The sequence below is a fragment of the Hippoglossus hippoglossus genome, chromosome 10 (assembly GCF_009819705.1).
Source record: "Hippoglossus hippoglossus isolate fHipHip1 chromosome 10, fHipHip1.pri, whole genome shotgun sequence".
Classification (NCBI taxonomy): Eukaryota; Metazoa; Chordata; class Actinopteri; order Pleuronectiformes; family Pleuronectidae; genus Hippoglossus; species Hippoglossus hippoglossus.
This window is the reverse complement of record NC_047160.1, coordinates 10,120,419-10,138,061: the sequence shown is the minus strand read 5'-3', so window position 1 is coordinate 10,138,061 and position 17,643 is coordinate 10,120,419. Positions and strand designations below refer to the sequence as shown.

The following is a 17,643-nucleotide window of genomic DNA, read 5'->3' as shown; positions in this document are numbered from 1 at the left end:
CGCTTTTAGATTTGGCACAATGACTTGTTTTTATTATGAAAGAAGCATAAAAATGTACTGATGACGAGCACAATCAGGATCATTTTGGAAAAGCAATGACTCGTGTTATTACCACTTTACTGTATTTTAATGCCATGGCGAGTGATTCAGTTGTAAATTTTGTGATGAAACTGTGTTTTTGATTCAGAGGATGTTACAGTGTCAGTGATGATGGTGTTCATACATTAGTGGGCTGAAATCCACGCTGGAAGAAAATGCTTTTATTCACAGATTGCACTTGTAATACATTCATTTAGATGTCAGTGAAATTATCCGTTCAATCTGCTGCTTGACGTCACAAAGTGTCACTGCATGAGGTTTCATTTCTGCAACAAGTGTCTCAAACCATGAGAAAACTCTTCTAACAGAACGTTCCTGAGGTCAAACCTTGAGGCGGACATGCAGGATTTCATTCATACATGATGTTAGATTCTTATGTGTACCTCTTGTTTGATTTTCTTTCTAGTAGCATCAGCTGTGACAAAAAAAAAATAACATTGTGTTGGCATATCTTATAAAATAGTTAATTTCAAAGCAAACCGAACAATTTTTAATCCATCGCTTAATATACGAACAAAATAAAGTTATTCATGTGTGCAACAAATAATGGTTTTGTTTATTTTTCTGTTGATTGTGTCTGGATTCTCTCTGTCTAGATCAGGAGTGAGGAAATTTTTTTCCTGTCAAGGTCTATTTCAATTATTGACACATGTATAACATCCAGGATATAACATCCAAGCTGATATTTTCTTTTATCACAAAAAATTGTTGCTCTCATAGGTGTTCTTTGTATTTATGAAGGGCGGATCAAACGGAATCATCGGCGGAGACAGTTTGTCTCCCCTCTCCTGGTCTGGCTACTATTGTAAAGAAAGTTTTAAAGGAAGAGTTTGACATTTTGGAAAGTCGCTTTGTATCGTTGCTGAGAGTTGATGAGAAGATGAATACAACTCTCAGCTCTGATCATTAGATATGAAGCTACACTTAGTTGTGCTTAGCTTAGAATAAAGACTGGACAAAGCTGTCTAATGTTCAAGAAACATTTGTGTGAATTACACAATCATCTTCATTTGTTTATTATTATTATCATTGTTGTTGTTGTTGTTGTATTTGAGATTCTGGAAGGCTGATTTGGTTTTCTTTCTCTTCTCTGCTTTAAGTTTTTTAATTTAAGCTAAAACGGACTGATATGAAAGTTGTATTACTCTATATTGTTTAGGAAAAAAGATAGTGTAGTATATGATAGTAAAATGGTGTCCATTGTATTGTTTCCATAGTGTGTAATGGTCACATGCTTACATTTTTTCTTAAATTTAATGTTTAGTCAAAGCAAACTCACTTCAGATGCAAAATTCAACGTAGAATCTAAATAATATTATATTTACTTAATATTGGTCAGAACACAAAATCATATAAAGACAAGCTCTTAATGCAAAACTATAGGCTCTATTTTAAAGATCTAAGTACATGGTGCAAGTGCATTTACTATTTAAACGCGGCGCAAGATGGGAAAACGACAGCAAGGAAATTTCTGTTTCGCCAGGCGCAGGATGAGGCCCTATTTGTTTGATTAGTTATTTGGTCGATCTGGTCAGAGAAGCAACATGTGTCCATCTGAAGCCTGAGCTTGGTGCCTCTCTCTTCATTCTCTCCATCACAGGTCTGTGGTGCTGAAGGCTGGGTTACTAAAACCCATCTGAGGTTGGTCTCTCTTCTGTCCCCGCTGGGCCAGCGCTGCACCCAGAGGCTCAATGTACTCTGGTGGTCCGCTGTCCTCCTCCTCCTCTTCCTCTTCCTCCTCGATCATCAGCTGATGAGGAGCAGGAAAGAATTAATATTATAAGAACATCATTTTCTAATAAAAGGTTAAAAAAAATTTAAAGATGTAATCTCACCATGTTTGTTTTTATATGATTTCCAGGAAGGTCCATGTCATCAGTGTAGTCGAGGGAATTGAGACTTAAATGAAAAAAGAAATCTCAAATTATTCCCAGAACTCAGACTCAGTCATTTCCTAAAGACAATGTTTCTTTTCTCAAATCATTGTAGAGGTGTTTGGTTTAGCTGCAGGTCACATGACACTGTTGGAGCTGGAACCAGCTCTGTGTCACAACATGCTGCCGTGAGCAGACTGTGACAAAATGTTCACCTGGAAACCGTCCCACTAACTAACCAGAGAGCAGAGAGAGAGGCTGCGTGTCACTGTGAGCCACCGCCTTGTCAAACTGGGGTCACCACGCAACTACCATCAGCAGATGATGGAGATGAGCACGGCGGTCAGGAGGGTCGTCTTTACCTGACTTTGTCCACATCTGAGCTCGCCTCGTCCAAGTCCAGGACCATGTGCAGGTTGAGAACAGGATTGGCTCTGTCAGGGAATAGTCGATCAATCAATCAGATTTCATTTGTAGAGCACTTTTCACACACACCACCCCCCAGAGCAAAGTAATATAAACAGGATCTGAGGTAACTCATATTTCCTATTGATCATTGTTGTTCACTGTTCATATTCCTTTGTTATTGAGATTCTGTTGTCTCCTCACCCCTCCATGGTGTACTTGTTGGTTCCAGGCACCACAGCGCCACCCTTTTGGTTGTCAGACGTCACCATGGACGCAGAATTCATAGCTTTAGCGGCCTTTAGCTTCCTCCTGTAGCTGTAATATGAAGCGAGCGCATACGTCAACTGACACCAAACCTCTCACAATACTTTTAAAACTATAGGACATGGGTCTTTGCTGGGACAGACAGTATGTTTTTGTCCCGTCCCTAACTTTATTCCCCTGTTCCTTACCTTCTGCGGGTGCACATGAGAGAGGTGGTGAGGACCGCCAGCATGATGATGAGGCCTCCCACCATCCCCAGCAGAATGTACTTCACAGGATCTACTTCTGGTTGGATCACAATAGGTTGCCCCTGAAACACAAGGAAGAAATCGGTCTTTAGTATGTTGTTGTCTGTAGACCTATGAGGTTTCAATTACACCTGTCAGATCTAACATTATATCACTTCAAACATAATAAGATAAAAACATACTATAATTATCATTGTTTCATCTTTATTTGTGAATAATCTTGAACTTCTGCAATAAGCTCATAACTTTTGATTATTTTTTCTAATATATTAAAATATAGTCAGAATTCAGTCTTTCAGTGTAGGAAGGCGTTGAGACATAATACATCTACAGGTTCCAGATACAGGTTTCTTGTCATTAGATACAGAGGAAGCTTTTGAAAAGGTGCAATGGACATTTTTATGAATGGGTAAAACTTTCATATAACAGAGAGAGAAGGTTGTCTATCATCAGATCTCTTATAAACGATCAAAATGGAGCCTTGACATTTCAGATCTTTTGATACCACATATTCCCTGTTGTAACCTGAGGTCCTCAGTGAAGGCCCAGAGGTGACCGGGCCTTTTCTGTCAGGGCTCCCACTCTTAGGAACAATCTCCCTGAGGCAAAGTCCTTATCCTCTTTTAAATCTATCTTAAAGACACATTTTTGTAGGTGTGCTTTCGTCTAGTTCTGATTTTACCACCTACTGATGATTTTATTTTTCAGAGTGTACCTTCAAGAGAGTATAACGAGCTCACAGAAATTGTATTTAATTTATAAATAATAATAATAATAATAATAATTTAATTTATTACTTACAATGTATCTGAGGCCAAGGTCAGCCAGTACAGGATAATGCTGAGGACCAGAGACCATCCTCTCGACTTCATTAGAGGTGAGAGCTGTCCCGTTGGAGTAGACGAAATACACCACCATCACAGTGATCGGTGAAGCTCTGAGAGGACAAAACACTTAAAAGACTGAACTTAGGTTTACAAATCTAAAATCCTTATTGTCAACTACCAACATCAAATAAGTGATCCTCCATAATATGACTGTTTTCAGGCAAACTTGCCCCACCTAGTGGACAAAAACTGAATGTCGACAAGAAGAGTTTCTGTCAACAGCAGAGAGTGTTTTATGACTGTATTCTGATGTAAGGTGATGTGAAGGTAGCGGTGAACTTGCCTGGATGTGTCACCAGTGTCAGGCCTGATTGCAACAACTTCAACAGCAGCATTGGTGGCAGCAGTGAGCGCCCTGGACATGTAGAGATCAGAGAAAATACTCAGTCATTAATGAGAACAGTATTAAGTTCTCCATCATCAGACGAATATGTTTACCTGATGATTTTATCGCGATCCTGTTCAACTTGCTCTACGGTTCTTGTAAACTGAAGTTCGACTTTATACGATTCATCAACTGAGAAAATCTGCAAAATAACAAACAGTATAAATACAGGCTGCAGTTTTTGTCACTCTGGTGTTTACAAAGACAGACAAGCTAAAGCCTCATTTTATTTCATTCCCTCACCTCCAGTACGATACTGCTGGAGAGGCCACCAGTATCAGTTGCAGTCACCGTTACTAAATATTTCCCCTTCAGGGACATTTCTAGTCCCTCAGTAGTTCTGTGGAAAGTTGAAGAAAACATAAGAGCAGTAATGGACACAGACACCAAGTACAGACACGTAAAAGGCCTCGTGTCTGTCTTCTTTATTGTAGTTTTCTGTCTTTTTGTGGGTTGTTTTGTGTTGTTATGTGTTATTATGGTTAAGGGACTTTTTCAGCTAAAAAATTCTGTTTCTTTTGGTCTCCTGTTTTGTATCTCACTCTTTGTGTCACCTCTGGCTGTTTTGTTTCTGTTCTGAATTTTAATGTTAAAGGGAGAGTTCACCCAAAAATGATAATTCACTCATTATCTACTCACCACTGTGCAGATGGAGGGGTGGGTAAAGTGTCTGAGTCCACAAAAGACGTCAGGAGTTTCAGGGGTAAACAACATTGCAGGCAAGTACAATGAAATTGAAGTAACTGGTGACCACTTCTTCAAACGTAAAAAACAACAAAAAAATATGCCTCCATACTGTGGTGTCATCCAAGTGTCCGTAAGCCTCGACATTCAAATTCAACTCGAAACGGCGTCATTAAGACCATGTTTTTAGTCTAGATGTCATCCTAGATGTCTAGAGCCGCGTTCACATCCGTGCACACCGCACAAGCTCTTTTTCAGCTACTTTCTGAACCTCTTTCTAGTGACTTGTGTGTTTTTCTTTTTTTTTTCATACTTTATTTACAATGTGGAGGTATATAACAGAGTGTTTTATTGTTCACCTCTGGCACTCTTGTCATTTTGTGAACATTTTGCATCTGTAATGATTATGTGTCTTTTGGTGAAAATCCATCACTGTGTAGTTTTTTAACTGACTTTTCAACTATCGATATTAACAGTCACTTCAAATGCAACCCAAACACACACACACACACACACACACACACACACACACACACACACACACACACACACACACACAGACTCACACACACGCACCAAAAGTTGTGAGAACACCCACATACATGTTTAGAGCTGAATAATTTGTACTAACTTGTAAGATGCTGATGGATTATTGTTTACTCACTGAATAATCCCAACATAAATATCCTTCTGCTGTGTGGTGACGGCCTCAAACAGCATCCTTATGTTACTTGTGTGATTGTTGGTGTCTTCGAACTGGACTGCTGTTACTTTAAAGTCAATCTGCCTGTTAACTCCAGAGTCACCATCTATAGCCTGAGAGCAGTGTGAGATACAAGCAAGAATGCTTGGATGTCATTTTACATATGTTATAACAGGCTGAAATCACGTAAGTAATTTTTTCCCTTTCATACTCACAGTGACTCCTGCAACTGATGTCCCTTTACTTGCACTTTCAGACACCACAACTAAAGAGGGGAAAGGAAAGGTTATTAGAACAGAGAGTCTCCAGTTAAAGGATACCTTTGTTTATAATTGTGGATGTGTACATAAATGACTCTCGGTCCGATAGATCACATCCGCTGGCTACAATGTAATCTAATGGGGCAACTGCAACAGTCTATGAAATGTCCTCTTCAAGAGCTGTTCATCTCCAATTAAAGGCTCAAATAGATATCTTAGCTAAGATAATAATTGGGGGTCAGAAGCTGTGTGGTTGGACCAATTAACTGGTGCGCTGGAATGGTGGTCATGCCCAAGAAAGTTGGCAAGAATGTGCGTCTGATTTACAGAAGAATCAGCCAGGTACACCACATTTATTACCCCCTTCGGCCGGGTCCAATTTAATCACCTCCCAATTGACACCCGAACACTTCCAGTGCATGATGGCTAAGGTCATAGAGGGATTGGAGGGTGTGGTCTGCCACATCGATGACCTATTGGTGTGGGGGCGGGACAAAGGAGAGGACGCTCGACTCCATGCTGTGCTACAAAGATGGGAAAGATCAGGCATCACCCTGAATGTGGACAAGTCTGTTTGCCCTGACCCAAGGAAGACTGGGGCATCATGAAAATGAAAGGGCCCACAAATGTTGGTGAGTTGAGGAGCTTTCTCGGGATACTCAACCAGCTGGGAAAGTTCATCGTTCATCTTGTTCTTCATCGAGCATGCCTGCTGAAGAAGAGCTGATGGGGAGCGCCAACATCTATGTGGATTGTGTCATGGATAGTTCCTACTTACAGAATTTAGAAAGGAACACATCTTTCAAAAGAAGGGGATGAATAATCCTCTGAGGTCTGACGAGACAAAGGAAGTCTACCCGTTGTTCTCTAAAAAGGGGAGATGTGGTATTTTTGTACATCATATGTTTGAATATTATATCTTAAATGGTATATGGTCTGTATTTATATATCGTTTTTCTAGTCCTGATTACCACTCAAAGCACTTTACATTACAGGTTACTGCCATTCACCCATTCACACACACATTCATACATAGGCAGCACTTTTTCTATGAGGGGCAATTTGGGACCTTCTGGTTAGAGAAGTTAGAGACTGCTCTACCTCCTCAGCCACAGAGAAGACGCATATTGTAGTCGATAGGACCTGAAAGGATGTTAGTTTGTACCGGGGGGAATGTTATTGTAGGGACACAGACGGGCAGGCTATGCTCGGTTAACAGTCTTTGTGAAAATTACTCCTTCACACAAACACGACAGCACCCACATTTATAAACATAGAACCCAGGTTGAAAAATACCAGAATTCCTCTTTAAGGAGTCACAAGTGGAAAATAACTACAAACCAAATACAGAATTTGAGGGAATGAATTCAGGAGCGTTGTCGTTGATGTCTTCAATGTTGATCACCATTTGTCCTGAAAAATATCAAAGTAAAGCATGGTGAACATAGTGTGTGTGTTTGATGATTTTATGCCTTTACTATGCTTTTACTGCTTTGATTTGATGATCTTTTGTTATCTCTAAACAGCACTGTTCTAACCTGTTTTAACACTGTTGTTTTCCCCCTTCTCAGTGAACTCGTCCACCACCTGGACCTCTATCACCGCCTGGTCACACTGTTCATAGTCCACTGTGTACGACAGGTTGAGTCTGACTTCCCCCGTTGGATCGAGGATAAACCAGCTGCAGGGTATCAGAGAGCCGTTGCATCTGCATTTGATGGATTCCAGTTCGTAAACCAGTGAGTGATTTCCGTCTTTGTCCTGGCCTGTGAAACTCCCAATGGCCCCACTGACAGTGGTGTTCTCCTTCACCGTCACAGGCACCGTGGGCGTGAACTCAGGCCTCTCGTCGTTCACGTCCAGCACGTACACCTCCACCGTCGTTACAGCTTTCTTTTGCTCAAAATCTATTGCCTCTACCCTCAGTCTGAATTGCTTCCGAGCGCTCTCATAGTCCAATTCAATGTCGGGGTCCACGGTGATGTTCCCCCTGTAGCCCCTCTCGTCTGCAAAGGTGCGAATGATGAAGCTGCCGAAGCTTCCTTCGATTATGCTGAAAGAAATGCGATTGAAGTCTGTCGTTTGGTCCAAATCCTCAGCATAGACAGAGCCCACGTATGTACCTGATTTTAACGGAAAGAAATACAAATTAAATCTAGTCACACAATTCTGAACACCTGAAATCCATTTGCAAACTTTAACACTCACCTCTTTCTCCTTCTTTAACAGAGAAATTATAAGAGACGGCCTCAAATTGCGGAACATTATCATTGATATCCTGCATGAAAAGAAGACAGTAACAGTTATCATCTTCACCAGGGAGTGGCAGCATCAGTAGCATCACAGCACCAGAGTCTTAATATGAATTTCTGAAGTCTCACCTCTACATTGATAATAACTGGGACCATAGAGGACAACGGGGGAGTTCCTTTGTCAGTAGCAGTTACGTTGAGTTCGATCCTCCCATTCAGCTTCGGGTCCAGGACCTCTCGATCCAGCTCGCCTTTGTTTCTCAACACGCCAGTGTTTGGGTTGATGGTGAAGTTGTCACTGTACCTGCTCTGCATAATTCCATACACGATTTGGCTGTTTTCTGTATCAGAGTCGTCGGCATCAGTCGCCTTTCCAAATGAGAAAATTAGAGAAAACTGTTAGGAAACAATGTGCTTTATGTAATGTTACTACTACTGTAATGTAAACTACATTCCTGGAAACATGTGGACACCCTAAAAAAACCATTGTATGTGACTTGAAACCACTAAATCCCAAACTATGGCCATTCCTTTGCAGCAATGACACCATTCACTCCTCTTGGTGTCTGTATATGAATACTGTGATATACTGATAAGCTAAAATCTTTAACTCGTCTGTTGGAGCCTGCAGGTGGCTGCTGGGGTAGTGGGGGAGCTGGGGTAGTGGGGGGGGCAGGTAGTGATGCCTGACTCCACAAGCAAAGGGATGAATGGGAAATCTTTGCAGTTTAAATAGACTGCCAAATTGAGAGGGTTTGTATGACAGACAATAGTAGAGAGTGAGGCAGTTTGAGTTGACTGTCTGAACAAGCTCGCAAGCATCACTCCAGTAGTGAAGCCTGGCACACACTAGATCAGGACTCAACATGTTGCGTGAGCATTCATACATAAGCCCAGTCAGTCACTTTGGTCCTCCCAAAGCTGTTGATGACACATGAACTGAGTCCATCACTTATGTCGATCATGAGTCTAACGGTGTAAATATGTGCAGTACCTTTTACAAATAGCACAAATAATGAAAAACATCCTCATAATTAACAAGGAGGGCACATTCCTCTGCCAAAGCCTAATAGTCCCCTTGTGAAACAATATTTAAATTCAATAGATCAAGATTTTTACTTGTATCTTCACCAAATTACACACACTCGTGTATATATTTATATCAAGATCTAAGAATTATTCTCTGAGAAATCTATGAAAATGTTGAAAAATGCCCTTTCTGGTATTATTAAAGAAAGTGAAAAAAAACCCTCCTGGATGGTTTGCTGTTTACTGTTGTCTTATCATTCTGTCACTGTTACCTCGATCTTAACTTCAAGCTGTCCCCCCTCCTCCACAAACACCAGGTAGGAGTCTCTGTTGAAGACTGGCTTCTGGTCATTGATATCGGTCACAGTGATCTCCAGCACTGTGTTGCCGGGCTTCCCGTCTGTGTCTCTGGCCTCCAGAGTCGCTGAATACAGAGATCTGACCTCGCGATCCAACAGAGTCGCGTTTTTCACATAAATTGTGCCCGTTTGTGGCTCCACGTCAAAGTACAGTCGTCTGGCAACACAGATACAGACAGATGCAGTCAGTGATGTTGTCAGGGAGCATGTAAACAAACCAAACTACATTTTATTGGGTATTTGAGTGCATTTTTTGAGTGTAGACATACATGCTGTCTGGAAGAAGTCTGTAGGTGATGTTGCCTTGATCCATTGTGTCAGGATCCTCTGCCTGGGGAAAAAAACAATATGAGCTTATCTGAGAGTTTCTTACACTGTCTGGGTAAGAAAAGAAAATAAGTTTAACACGTACAGTGATCGTGGCCACTATCGGCCCATATGGAGAGTGCTCAGACACATTCAGCTTATAAGTGTCTTGTGGGAACGTGGGGCTGTTGTCATTGGTGTCCTTGATGGAAATAGTAACTGTAGCAGTGGAGTTGAACGTGGGTTTATCTTCATCTATGGCAATCACCTGTACACATGGTGAGAGCAACACATTAGCACCTTAGACTGGTCAAAGCACAAATATGATAACCAAATGAAAAATAACATGTCACAGCCTGTTTTGAACTCTTACCTGCAGAACTATTTGCTTTATCTCTTCAAAGTCCAGCAGTTTGGGCTGCTTGACCAGCAGCTGAACGATACTATCTGACGACGTATATTGAGGTTCCACAGAAAACACGTCCTTGTCAGTTCCCTCCAGGATTAGTTTAGTGCGGGACATCTGTGAAAATCCAACAGAGATTATTCATGCTCCATCATGATTGTGACTCTTTAAGTATTAAATGTCATATTTTCTTACCTTATCGGGGTCTTTGACCGTCATGTTGATGGATACGGACCCCAGTGCGTGTTCAAAGACCTCTCCTGTGAAGTGGCTTGCTTTCACACAGGAGAGGCCTTCACACTTATAAAACTCAGGCCTGTTGTCATTGACGTCAATGATGCTGATCAGTACATTTGCTGTGGTGCTGGCTTGTGACCCGTGGATGTTTGGTTTAGACTCAGTGGCCTAAAACATAACAGAGAAGAATCCTTTTACTTTTTCAGCTTAACATTATTTTTAAATAACATGTTCTCAAATAAGAAAAAAAAGATTCTCAACGAGACGAGACTCGTAAACATTTGTGTCATTATTTTCAGCTAAGATATACAGTATGTTCAACATTGGGTGTAATTTTCAAATATATCACTGGCAACATTGGGAGGCTGTATGTTGCATTTATTGTTTTTGCTTTTTTCACAGATTTTTGTACTTCCACACATCAATTTGAAGTGAAAGAAAGGACTCAACCTCAACAAATATTTGCATAAAATCATGTTTTGTTTTCTGTGAGATTAGACAGACACCATTCTTGAGACGGTTATGTTGTATGTATGATTGAGAGGAGATTCTGCTTCTGTCCTAAATTCAATTATTTTAACTTAGGTTCCTCGAGCAAAGATGGCACCTTCTTCACAAATGACTTTTCTGCCTCCTCACCTCCTCCTCTCTCATGATGAACCATGCAGAGGGGATGACAAAGCTGCGAAGCCTTGTCAAGATGTCGCCCCCTCACTCAGCGTCACTCCTTGAGTTCTTTGCCATCACACCCTCTGCTCTGGTGTCCAGAATTAATCTCCTTTTGACCCTTTCTTCATCCCCCTGTGCTCGACCACCATGTCAACAATGTCCCTGTTGTCTCACATGATCTTCAAGCTGACGGAAATTTCCTTTAAGATATTGCACCTACCTAGCCTCATACTAGTGTTTTGTTCAGATATAAATACAATCAAAGAGCAATGAGCAGTTTGCTAAAACTAGATGTTTTTTTAAGTTGTGAAGGGGTCACACGTGTTGAAGTTTGTCCTGATATTTATGTAAGTCGCACAGGTAAGTTGCTGTGGTGCTGTCCTGCTTTGCATGAGTTAGCCACATAGCTGCTGCACAGGCGGTGTTGCTGTGAAATCCCCAGGCAGTAATTTTCTATTGCTGTGGTTAGTGCAAGTAGGGTCTTTGGAGACAGTTTTAAAGTGGAAAAGTGGCGCCTGAAAGTTGTACTTTGTAAATGTTCACGTTTTTTTTTTCTCCCAACTGCAGCTTTAACATCTTATCTTGATTTGACATTTTGGGAAATATGCACAGTCACTTCCTTGCCTAAAGTCAGATAAGAAGCTCTGCCACCACCTCAAATGGTAACTCATTAACATGGTGTATCTCATTTTTTTCAATCCATACAAACAGGAAAACACAGCGTCTCCATGTTAGCATGAGCAGAGGCTTGTGATTGGTGGATTTGAAGGCTAATTGGCTGTTAGCTTCATGTTTAGTATACTGGAATGAGAGTGATCTCGATACTTTCATCAAATCTAGCAAGAAACTAGAATAAATGTATTATCCATAATGTTGAACTATTCCTTCAATTGTGGTACAAGAATGTTAAATCAACGGTTCTTTTTTAACCCAATGAACTCAAAATACACTCATTACTATTACTTCACTTATTTACATTACCTTTACAGTCAGGGTAACAGTATCACCAACAAGTTCTCTGTCAATTGGTGACATCACAGATATGATGCCATTGTCGCTTGAGATTTTAAACAGGCCAGCTGTTGTCGAATCTGTCAAACAAAAAAGACAAACCATTTATCACTTGCTCGCTCTCACTGCAAACAACACACTGTTTTATTTTGTGCAGGTTGTTGAAGCTTACTTTCAATGCTGTAGTTGATAACATCATTAATTCCTATGTCTTGGTCTATAGCAATCACTTTAAACACAGGTGTGTCCTGTCAAAGAAAAAAAAAGGTTTTCTGAAACTTTAAGCAGCTGAAAGTCTCTTATTTACTCACAAACTATAGACTGTTTATGGCACACACAATATGGAGGCTTTTTGTCATATCACACCATGATTTGCAGCAGAAAATAAAAAGATTGTAGATTAAAGGAGACATATTATACTCATATTCAGGTTCATAATTGTGTAGTTACTTGAAAAGGTTTATATGCTCTAATGTTCAGAAAACACATCACTTTCCTCATTCTCCATATTGCTGCAGCTTAGTTTCCTTTTTAGCTGAATGGTGAAATGCACTGAATCAAATAAAGGCAATAAAACTATTCACCCTGCATGTACCCAGAATAAAATTCATCCGCACTCACCACCGGATAGTTCTCCTCAACTCTCCCTAAATAGGGAACACCGATGAACTGTGGGTCGAGATCTGCGACGTCCTCAACCGAAATGAAGGAATAAACAACACTGGAGAAATATTTTGTTTCATTATAATAACACCGGCCCCCACCATCCTGAAATCAAACACACAAAGGTATTGAAACTCAAAAAATGTACGGCTACATTTAATAGAAGATTCTATTCAATACAATAGATCATTGATTGCTTATGATTATTGATTAACTAACAGATCACTCACAGGATAATAGATGGCATTACTAATAAGCATGATGGTTCAAAACTGAGCATTCAATTGTGGCAGCATGGAGGCATGACTGAAGCACAGAGTATAAATAACAAACATAAATCAAGCTGTAAATGGTGCAATATGCTCCCCAGACTGATGTTAGATAATATCATTAATACATAATATTGAACATAAGAACTGTTCCCTATATAGGAATCTACAATTTTCTATGATACATTTGTTGCATAGTATCATGAGAAGCTTGATGCCACTCTCTGATATATTTCTGCGTAGCATGAAGTTACAGTCAGAAGATGGTTAGCTTAGCTTGGCATAAAGACTGGAAACAGGTCATCACTATAGGTTTTAAGAGACGAGATTCTGTGTTTCATCAAGGACAAATATATAGAACCAAATCCAAACTCAGCGGTATAAGCACAATACTTACTGTTGCTTTGATCTTAAGACGATAGAAACTGCTTAGTGAAGTATAATTCAGAGGTCCTGCTAATTTGACTTCACCACTTGTGTTTCCGATGCTGAACACACTTGATCCTTCATTTGGAGTAACCTAGAAAGCAAAGAGCACTTGAACCTTTCCTTATATTTATGGATCATCAGAATATGATATCAATAAATGAATTTATTGAGGAAGCTCACTTGATCAATGCTGTAATAAACAATACCAGCAGATGAAGTATCTGCATCCACAGCCCGCACCTTAAACAATGATGTGCCTACAGTGGTATTCTGATGAAATAGAGAGGGATAAAAACAAGAGGGAAAAAGATTTAATTCAACACAGGAATGTCTCTCAGCATTAAGTGAAAGCTAATTCTTACATCATGATGGATTGTTATACTGTTTACATATTATTTTTTTTATAGAAAAACTGAGTAATTAAAAAGGTTAAGATAACTATTGACACAGAGGTTTGACTTACTTCTGGAATCACTTCATCATATGAAGCCTCCTGGAATATGGGTTTGTTGTTGTTGGCCCCTATCAATACTAGAGTTAACTCTCCTGGTGTCTAGGACAATGCAAGATGCAATCGTTGAATACAATGAACAAAACCAACATGAAACAGATGATTAAAACTAATGTCACTTACCTTATTTGGACCATCAGAGACAAGAACTCCAAGACTTAGGAAATTACCCTATACCAAAGTAAATTCAAAAACAAATATATAAAATTGATAAAACACATACACACAAAATAAAATGATGTTGATGACTGAAGGATATCTCCTTCTATACCTCGGTATTTAGCGGAAGTTCGAGTTCTACAATCCCAGTGTGTTTGCCGACACGGAAGTAAAAAGCATTGGGCCCAGTGAGTGAATAAGTCAGGTTATCATTTTCTGCGTCTGTTGCATTTATAGTAAACGCATAGCCATCTGTAGAAAAAAACAGTGGTGGAACATATAAAGTTGTGCAGTATTTTGTGAGGCATAATATCACAAAACTGAAATAAAGGCAGTTCTCAATATTTCACACACACTATACCTTTGGGGATGTCTTCACACAAATTGTAAATAACCTTGTGGATTGTAGGACTGGTATTAGCTGCAGAAACAGTATATGAGTGTTAGGTAGAGATGTAAATAGGTACATAATGATAAAAATGTAAAAAAAGAACATAACTGAACAGTCACCATATGTTAAGCTGATAAGGCACAACAGTAGAATACTTCCTGGGATCCCCTCCATGACTGAAAATGAATAGAAAAATAAATGTTATAAGCAAAAGAGTTAGATAGTGACCACAACGAGAGTGACCATATTGCTGTTTAATTGGAAATGTTTACCTTGTGCACCATAATTACTTGTGCATATTTAATCATAACCAGAAGTGAACTCAAAATATTTTGTGAGAGATGAAAGATGACAGTACATCTAAAACTGAAACATTGTCACCCAGCTGGTAGCGTTAGATGAAAAGTCAGACGAAGACTAAAGTCAGGAGGATTCATGCACTGGGGACCAGGAATAGCTGGACAAAAATTGTATCCAATAATTTGGGAGACATTTCAGTCCACCTCAAGTTGGTAATTGAGAGACCAACACAGCCATCATCTTAGAATTGAACCTCTCAAATATGGGGCTTTCAGCCCTTTCTCCGACCATTGTACCTTGAAAATCATGTTTTTTTCCTCTGGAAATAACATGAACAACATTCAAAGCATTTTAAGATGTAAGATGCAAACAGACATATAACAATTACAGTAATCAAGCGCGGCCATTTCTGTGGGGTGAAATTTAACAGTATATTGCACTTTTGACAACACCCAGATTAGTAGCATCATAGCTATGATGTGACATCACTGGATAATATGTTGGAAAGTTTCATTTACAGAGAATGAAGAGCAGTGTCAGCTCTACGCCCTCATCGAATCTTTAACACTGATAAGGTTAGAGGTTCACATAGATGGTTAGTTGGAGATTTACATTACACAAAATTATATTTAAGTAAACCGGAACTTGAACAGCAGATCATTTTGATCAAACATGAACATGAAATAAATTCTAATGACATTTTTGCTATTTTACATAACACTCACCTGAGAACAAAACATATAATTCAAGTGAGAGAGATTTTTGAGGATTAAAAATGTCATTCCTTGAAAAGCCCTTAAACTTTTCAAATTACAGTTGAGGTAAATAAACTCGTAGGGAATCTTAACAGATCAAAATCAAGATGGATATTTTACACTTTCATTTTACAGTCATATGTAAGTTTGAAATTTGTATTAAACATTCATTGATTTTATTTTATGAATGTTTAATGTTTAATGCTTAATGTTTAATGCTTATGGCCATTTCAAGCTTTTCAAATGTTTGCCAACATTAGTTCCACTGTTTCTACCTGATGTGTAATTAAAGTTGCAATCTGAACGCTTTTGATGTTTTGAGGATCAGTTTTTAATAAATGTGAGAATAAACAGATTTTTAATGCTGTAATTTCTGAGGTATAATCACTTTGGTTGCTCTGCGCTTCTTAGAATGGTTCAATTTGAATCTGTTCCTCTCACAATACAAACTGTATCCTATGTTATACAGTTTTTACCACAACAGATTTAAGTGATACATATATTCCCTGTCCTTACAATATCAGCACATTTTACATTAGCTCTCTTTGTGATCCTCACAGAGCTGTGCAGACTCTATAAGCAACACACTGACACTCAAAAAGCATAAATCAAATATAAAATGAAGCAGTCAGACTTACCAGAAGACGTTCATAGGGAAGGTTCTCTTTTACTGATGCCTGGATGAGACCTTTGGCTCTTGTTGCTCCCAGTAATAACCGTCACACTGTCGTAAATATAAATGATTAACACATACACGAACGCGCTGGCAATAATCCTGGCACCTAACCTCCTCCTTGTGCTTGTTTGTTGAACAAAAATCGCAAAAGCATCTTACTAAGGGCAAAAAGTTAAATTGATCAACTTTGCAAAATATCCACCTGTTGTTATCCCTAACACATGGACACATTATAGCTGTTGATAGTACTAACAGATAAGTCCAATGCAGCAAGCTCCTCTCCCCATTATTGTCTGGTCAGCCCACTGGGGATACAGGGCATCGTGCCATACTGGGTCACCAGTGTCCATACCAGAGCCCCAGGAGCATGTGAACTGACCTCTTGTCTGAATGGCTGCTTCTGTTGTCTATGGCAACAACAACAACAGTCTATTTGCCTCAATTGAGATAAACCAATGTGTCCATGCGGCCTTTCTAAAGTGTGCTTCATCAGAAGCAATCATTGGACCGATGCCTTGTTCAGATTTGTGCACCTCCCTAATGAGACCCCCCCACCCCCTGCCTGTCCTTCTAATTAAAGAGCCTTACACAAATGATAATCTGCCCGTTGGCTTCCTTCATTATCAGACATTTACCTCAAAGCAAAAGCACAAAACTCACGCTGACCAGTGCATTTTTTTCAGTTGGGATCCTTTAAGAAATTAAAACAAAGTTTAAAAGCCTTACATGAACATGTCCACTGAATAATCGGGGACAGCTAAATGGTAGCACAAGCATGCTAACATGCTAACATGCTCACAGTGACAATGCAAACAGGATAATTACCATGGTTACTATATTAGTTCGGCATGGTAGCCTACCTAGCATTAGCTAATTAGTACAACAATAAAACGATTAGCATCCAAGTGGACTCCCTCTGGATATCGATGAGTGATATCCCAGGAATCTGGTACCTAATCTTATCCTTATAGACTTTGGTTTATAACTTATAATATTAAAAAGCAGCACAACCACTGCTGACCCTTCAATGTGAATGTACAATATAAATGGGTGGAACTTAATAAAATGATGCCAAAGCAATTCTAGTCAACAAAATCGGACTGTAATGTAAATGATTGAATGATTTGAGGGTGTTGTCTTACATAGACAAGATGATAAAAGTAACAACGCACACAAGCTTGCAACATAACAAACATGATTTTGTAAAGAGAATGACAGATCGAAATAATGTAATAAAAATTGACCAAATTCAATGAATAACTAATAATATATTTTTAAAACATATATTCTTTCTATTCTGTTAAACTTTATTTATTACTATTATTTTTCTCATTCCAGTTCACAAAGGTGTTGTCCATATTATTCCTTGTGGAGGAACTAGTCTACAATCTAATTATTTTCCTTTGGAT

The 17,643-nt window shown here is 39.3% G+C and overlaps 1 protein-coding gene across 1 annotated transcript; it reads right to left on the bottom strand.

The window, feature by feature from the left end:
- Positions 1 to 1,425: 1,425 nt before the first annotated feature.
- Positions 1,426 to 16,330, bottom strand: cdhr2 (cadherin related family member 2). Its single transcript, XM_034598009.1, has 31 exons — positions 16,197 to 16,330; positions 14,623 to 14,679; positions 14,474 to 14,533; positions 14,225 to 14,364; positions 14,077 to 14,124; positions 13,906 to 13,995; positions 13,623 to 13,712; positions 13,411 to 13,533; positions 12,703 to 12,849; positions 12,254 to 12,329; positions 12,052 to 12,161; positions 10,360 to 10,569; positions 10,132 to 10,281; positions 9,865 to 10,026; positions 9,722 to 9,783; positions 9,366 to 9,609; positions 8,194 to 8,433; positions 8,021 to 8,090; positions 7,351 to 7,935; positions 7,154 to 7,225; positions 5,768 to 5,817; positions 5,514 to 5,665; positions 4,409 to 4,505; positions 4,219 to 4,307; positions 4,064 to 4,135; positions 3,695 to 3,830; positions 2,834 to 2,955; positions 2,583 to 2,696; positions 2,336 to 2,407; positions 1,935 to 1,998; positions 1,426 to 1,849 (listed from the first exon to the last, which is right to left on the bottom strand). Exons 2-31 carry the CDS (start codon positions 14,675 to 14,677, stop codon positions 1,694 to 1,696), a joined length of 3,858 nt encoding a protein of 1,285 aa, XP_034453900.1. The 5' UTR covers positions 14,678 to 14,679; positions 16,197 to 16,330; the 3' UTR covers positions 1,426 to 1,693.
- Positions 16,331 to 17,643: the final 1,313 nt, after the last annotated feature.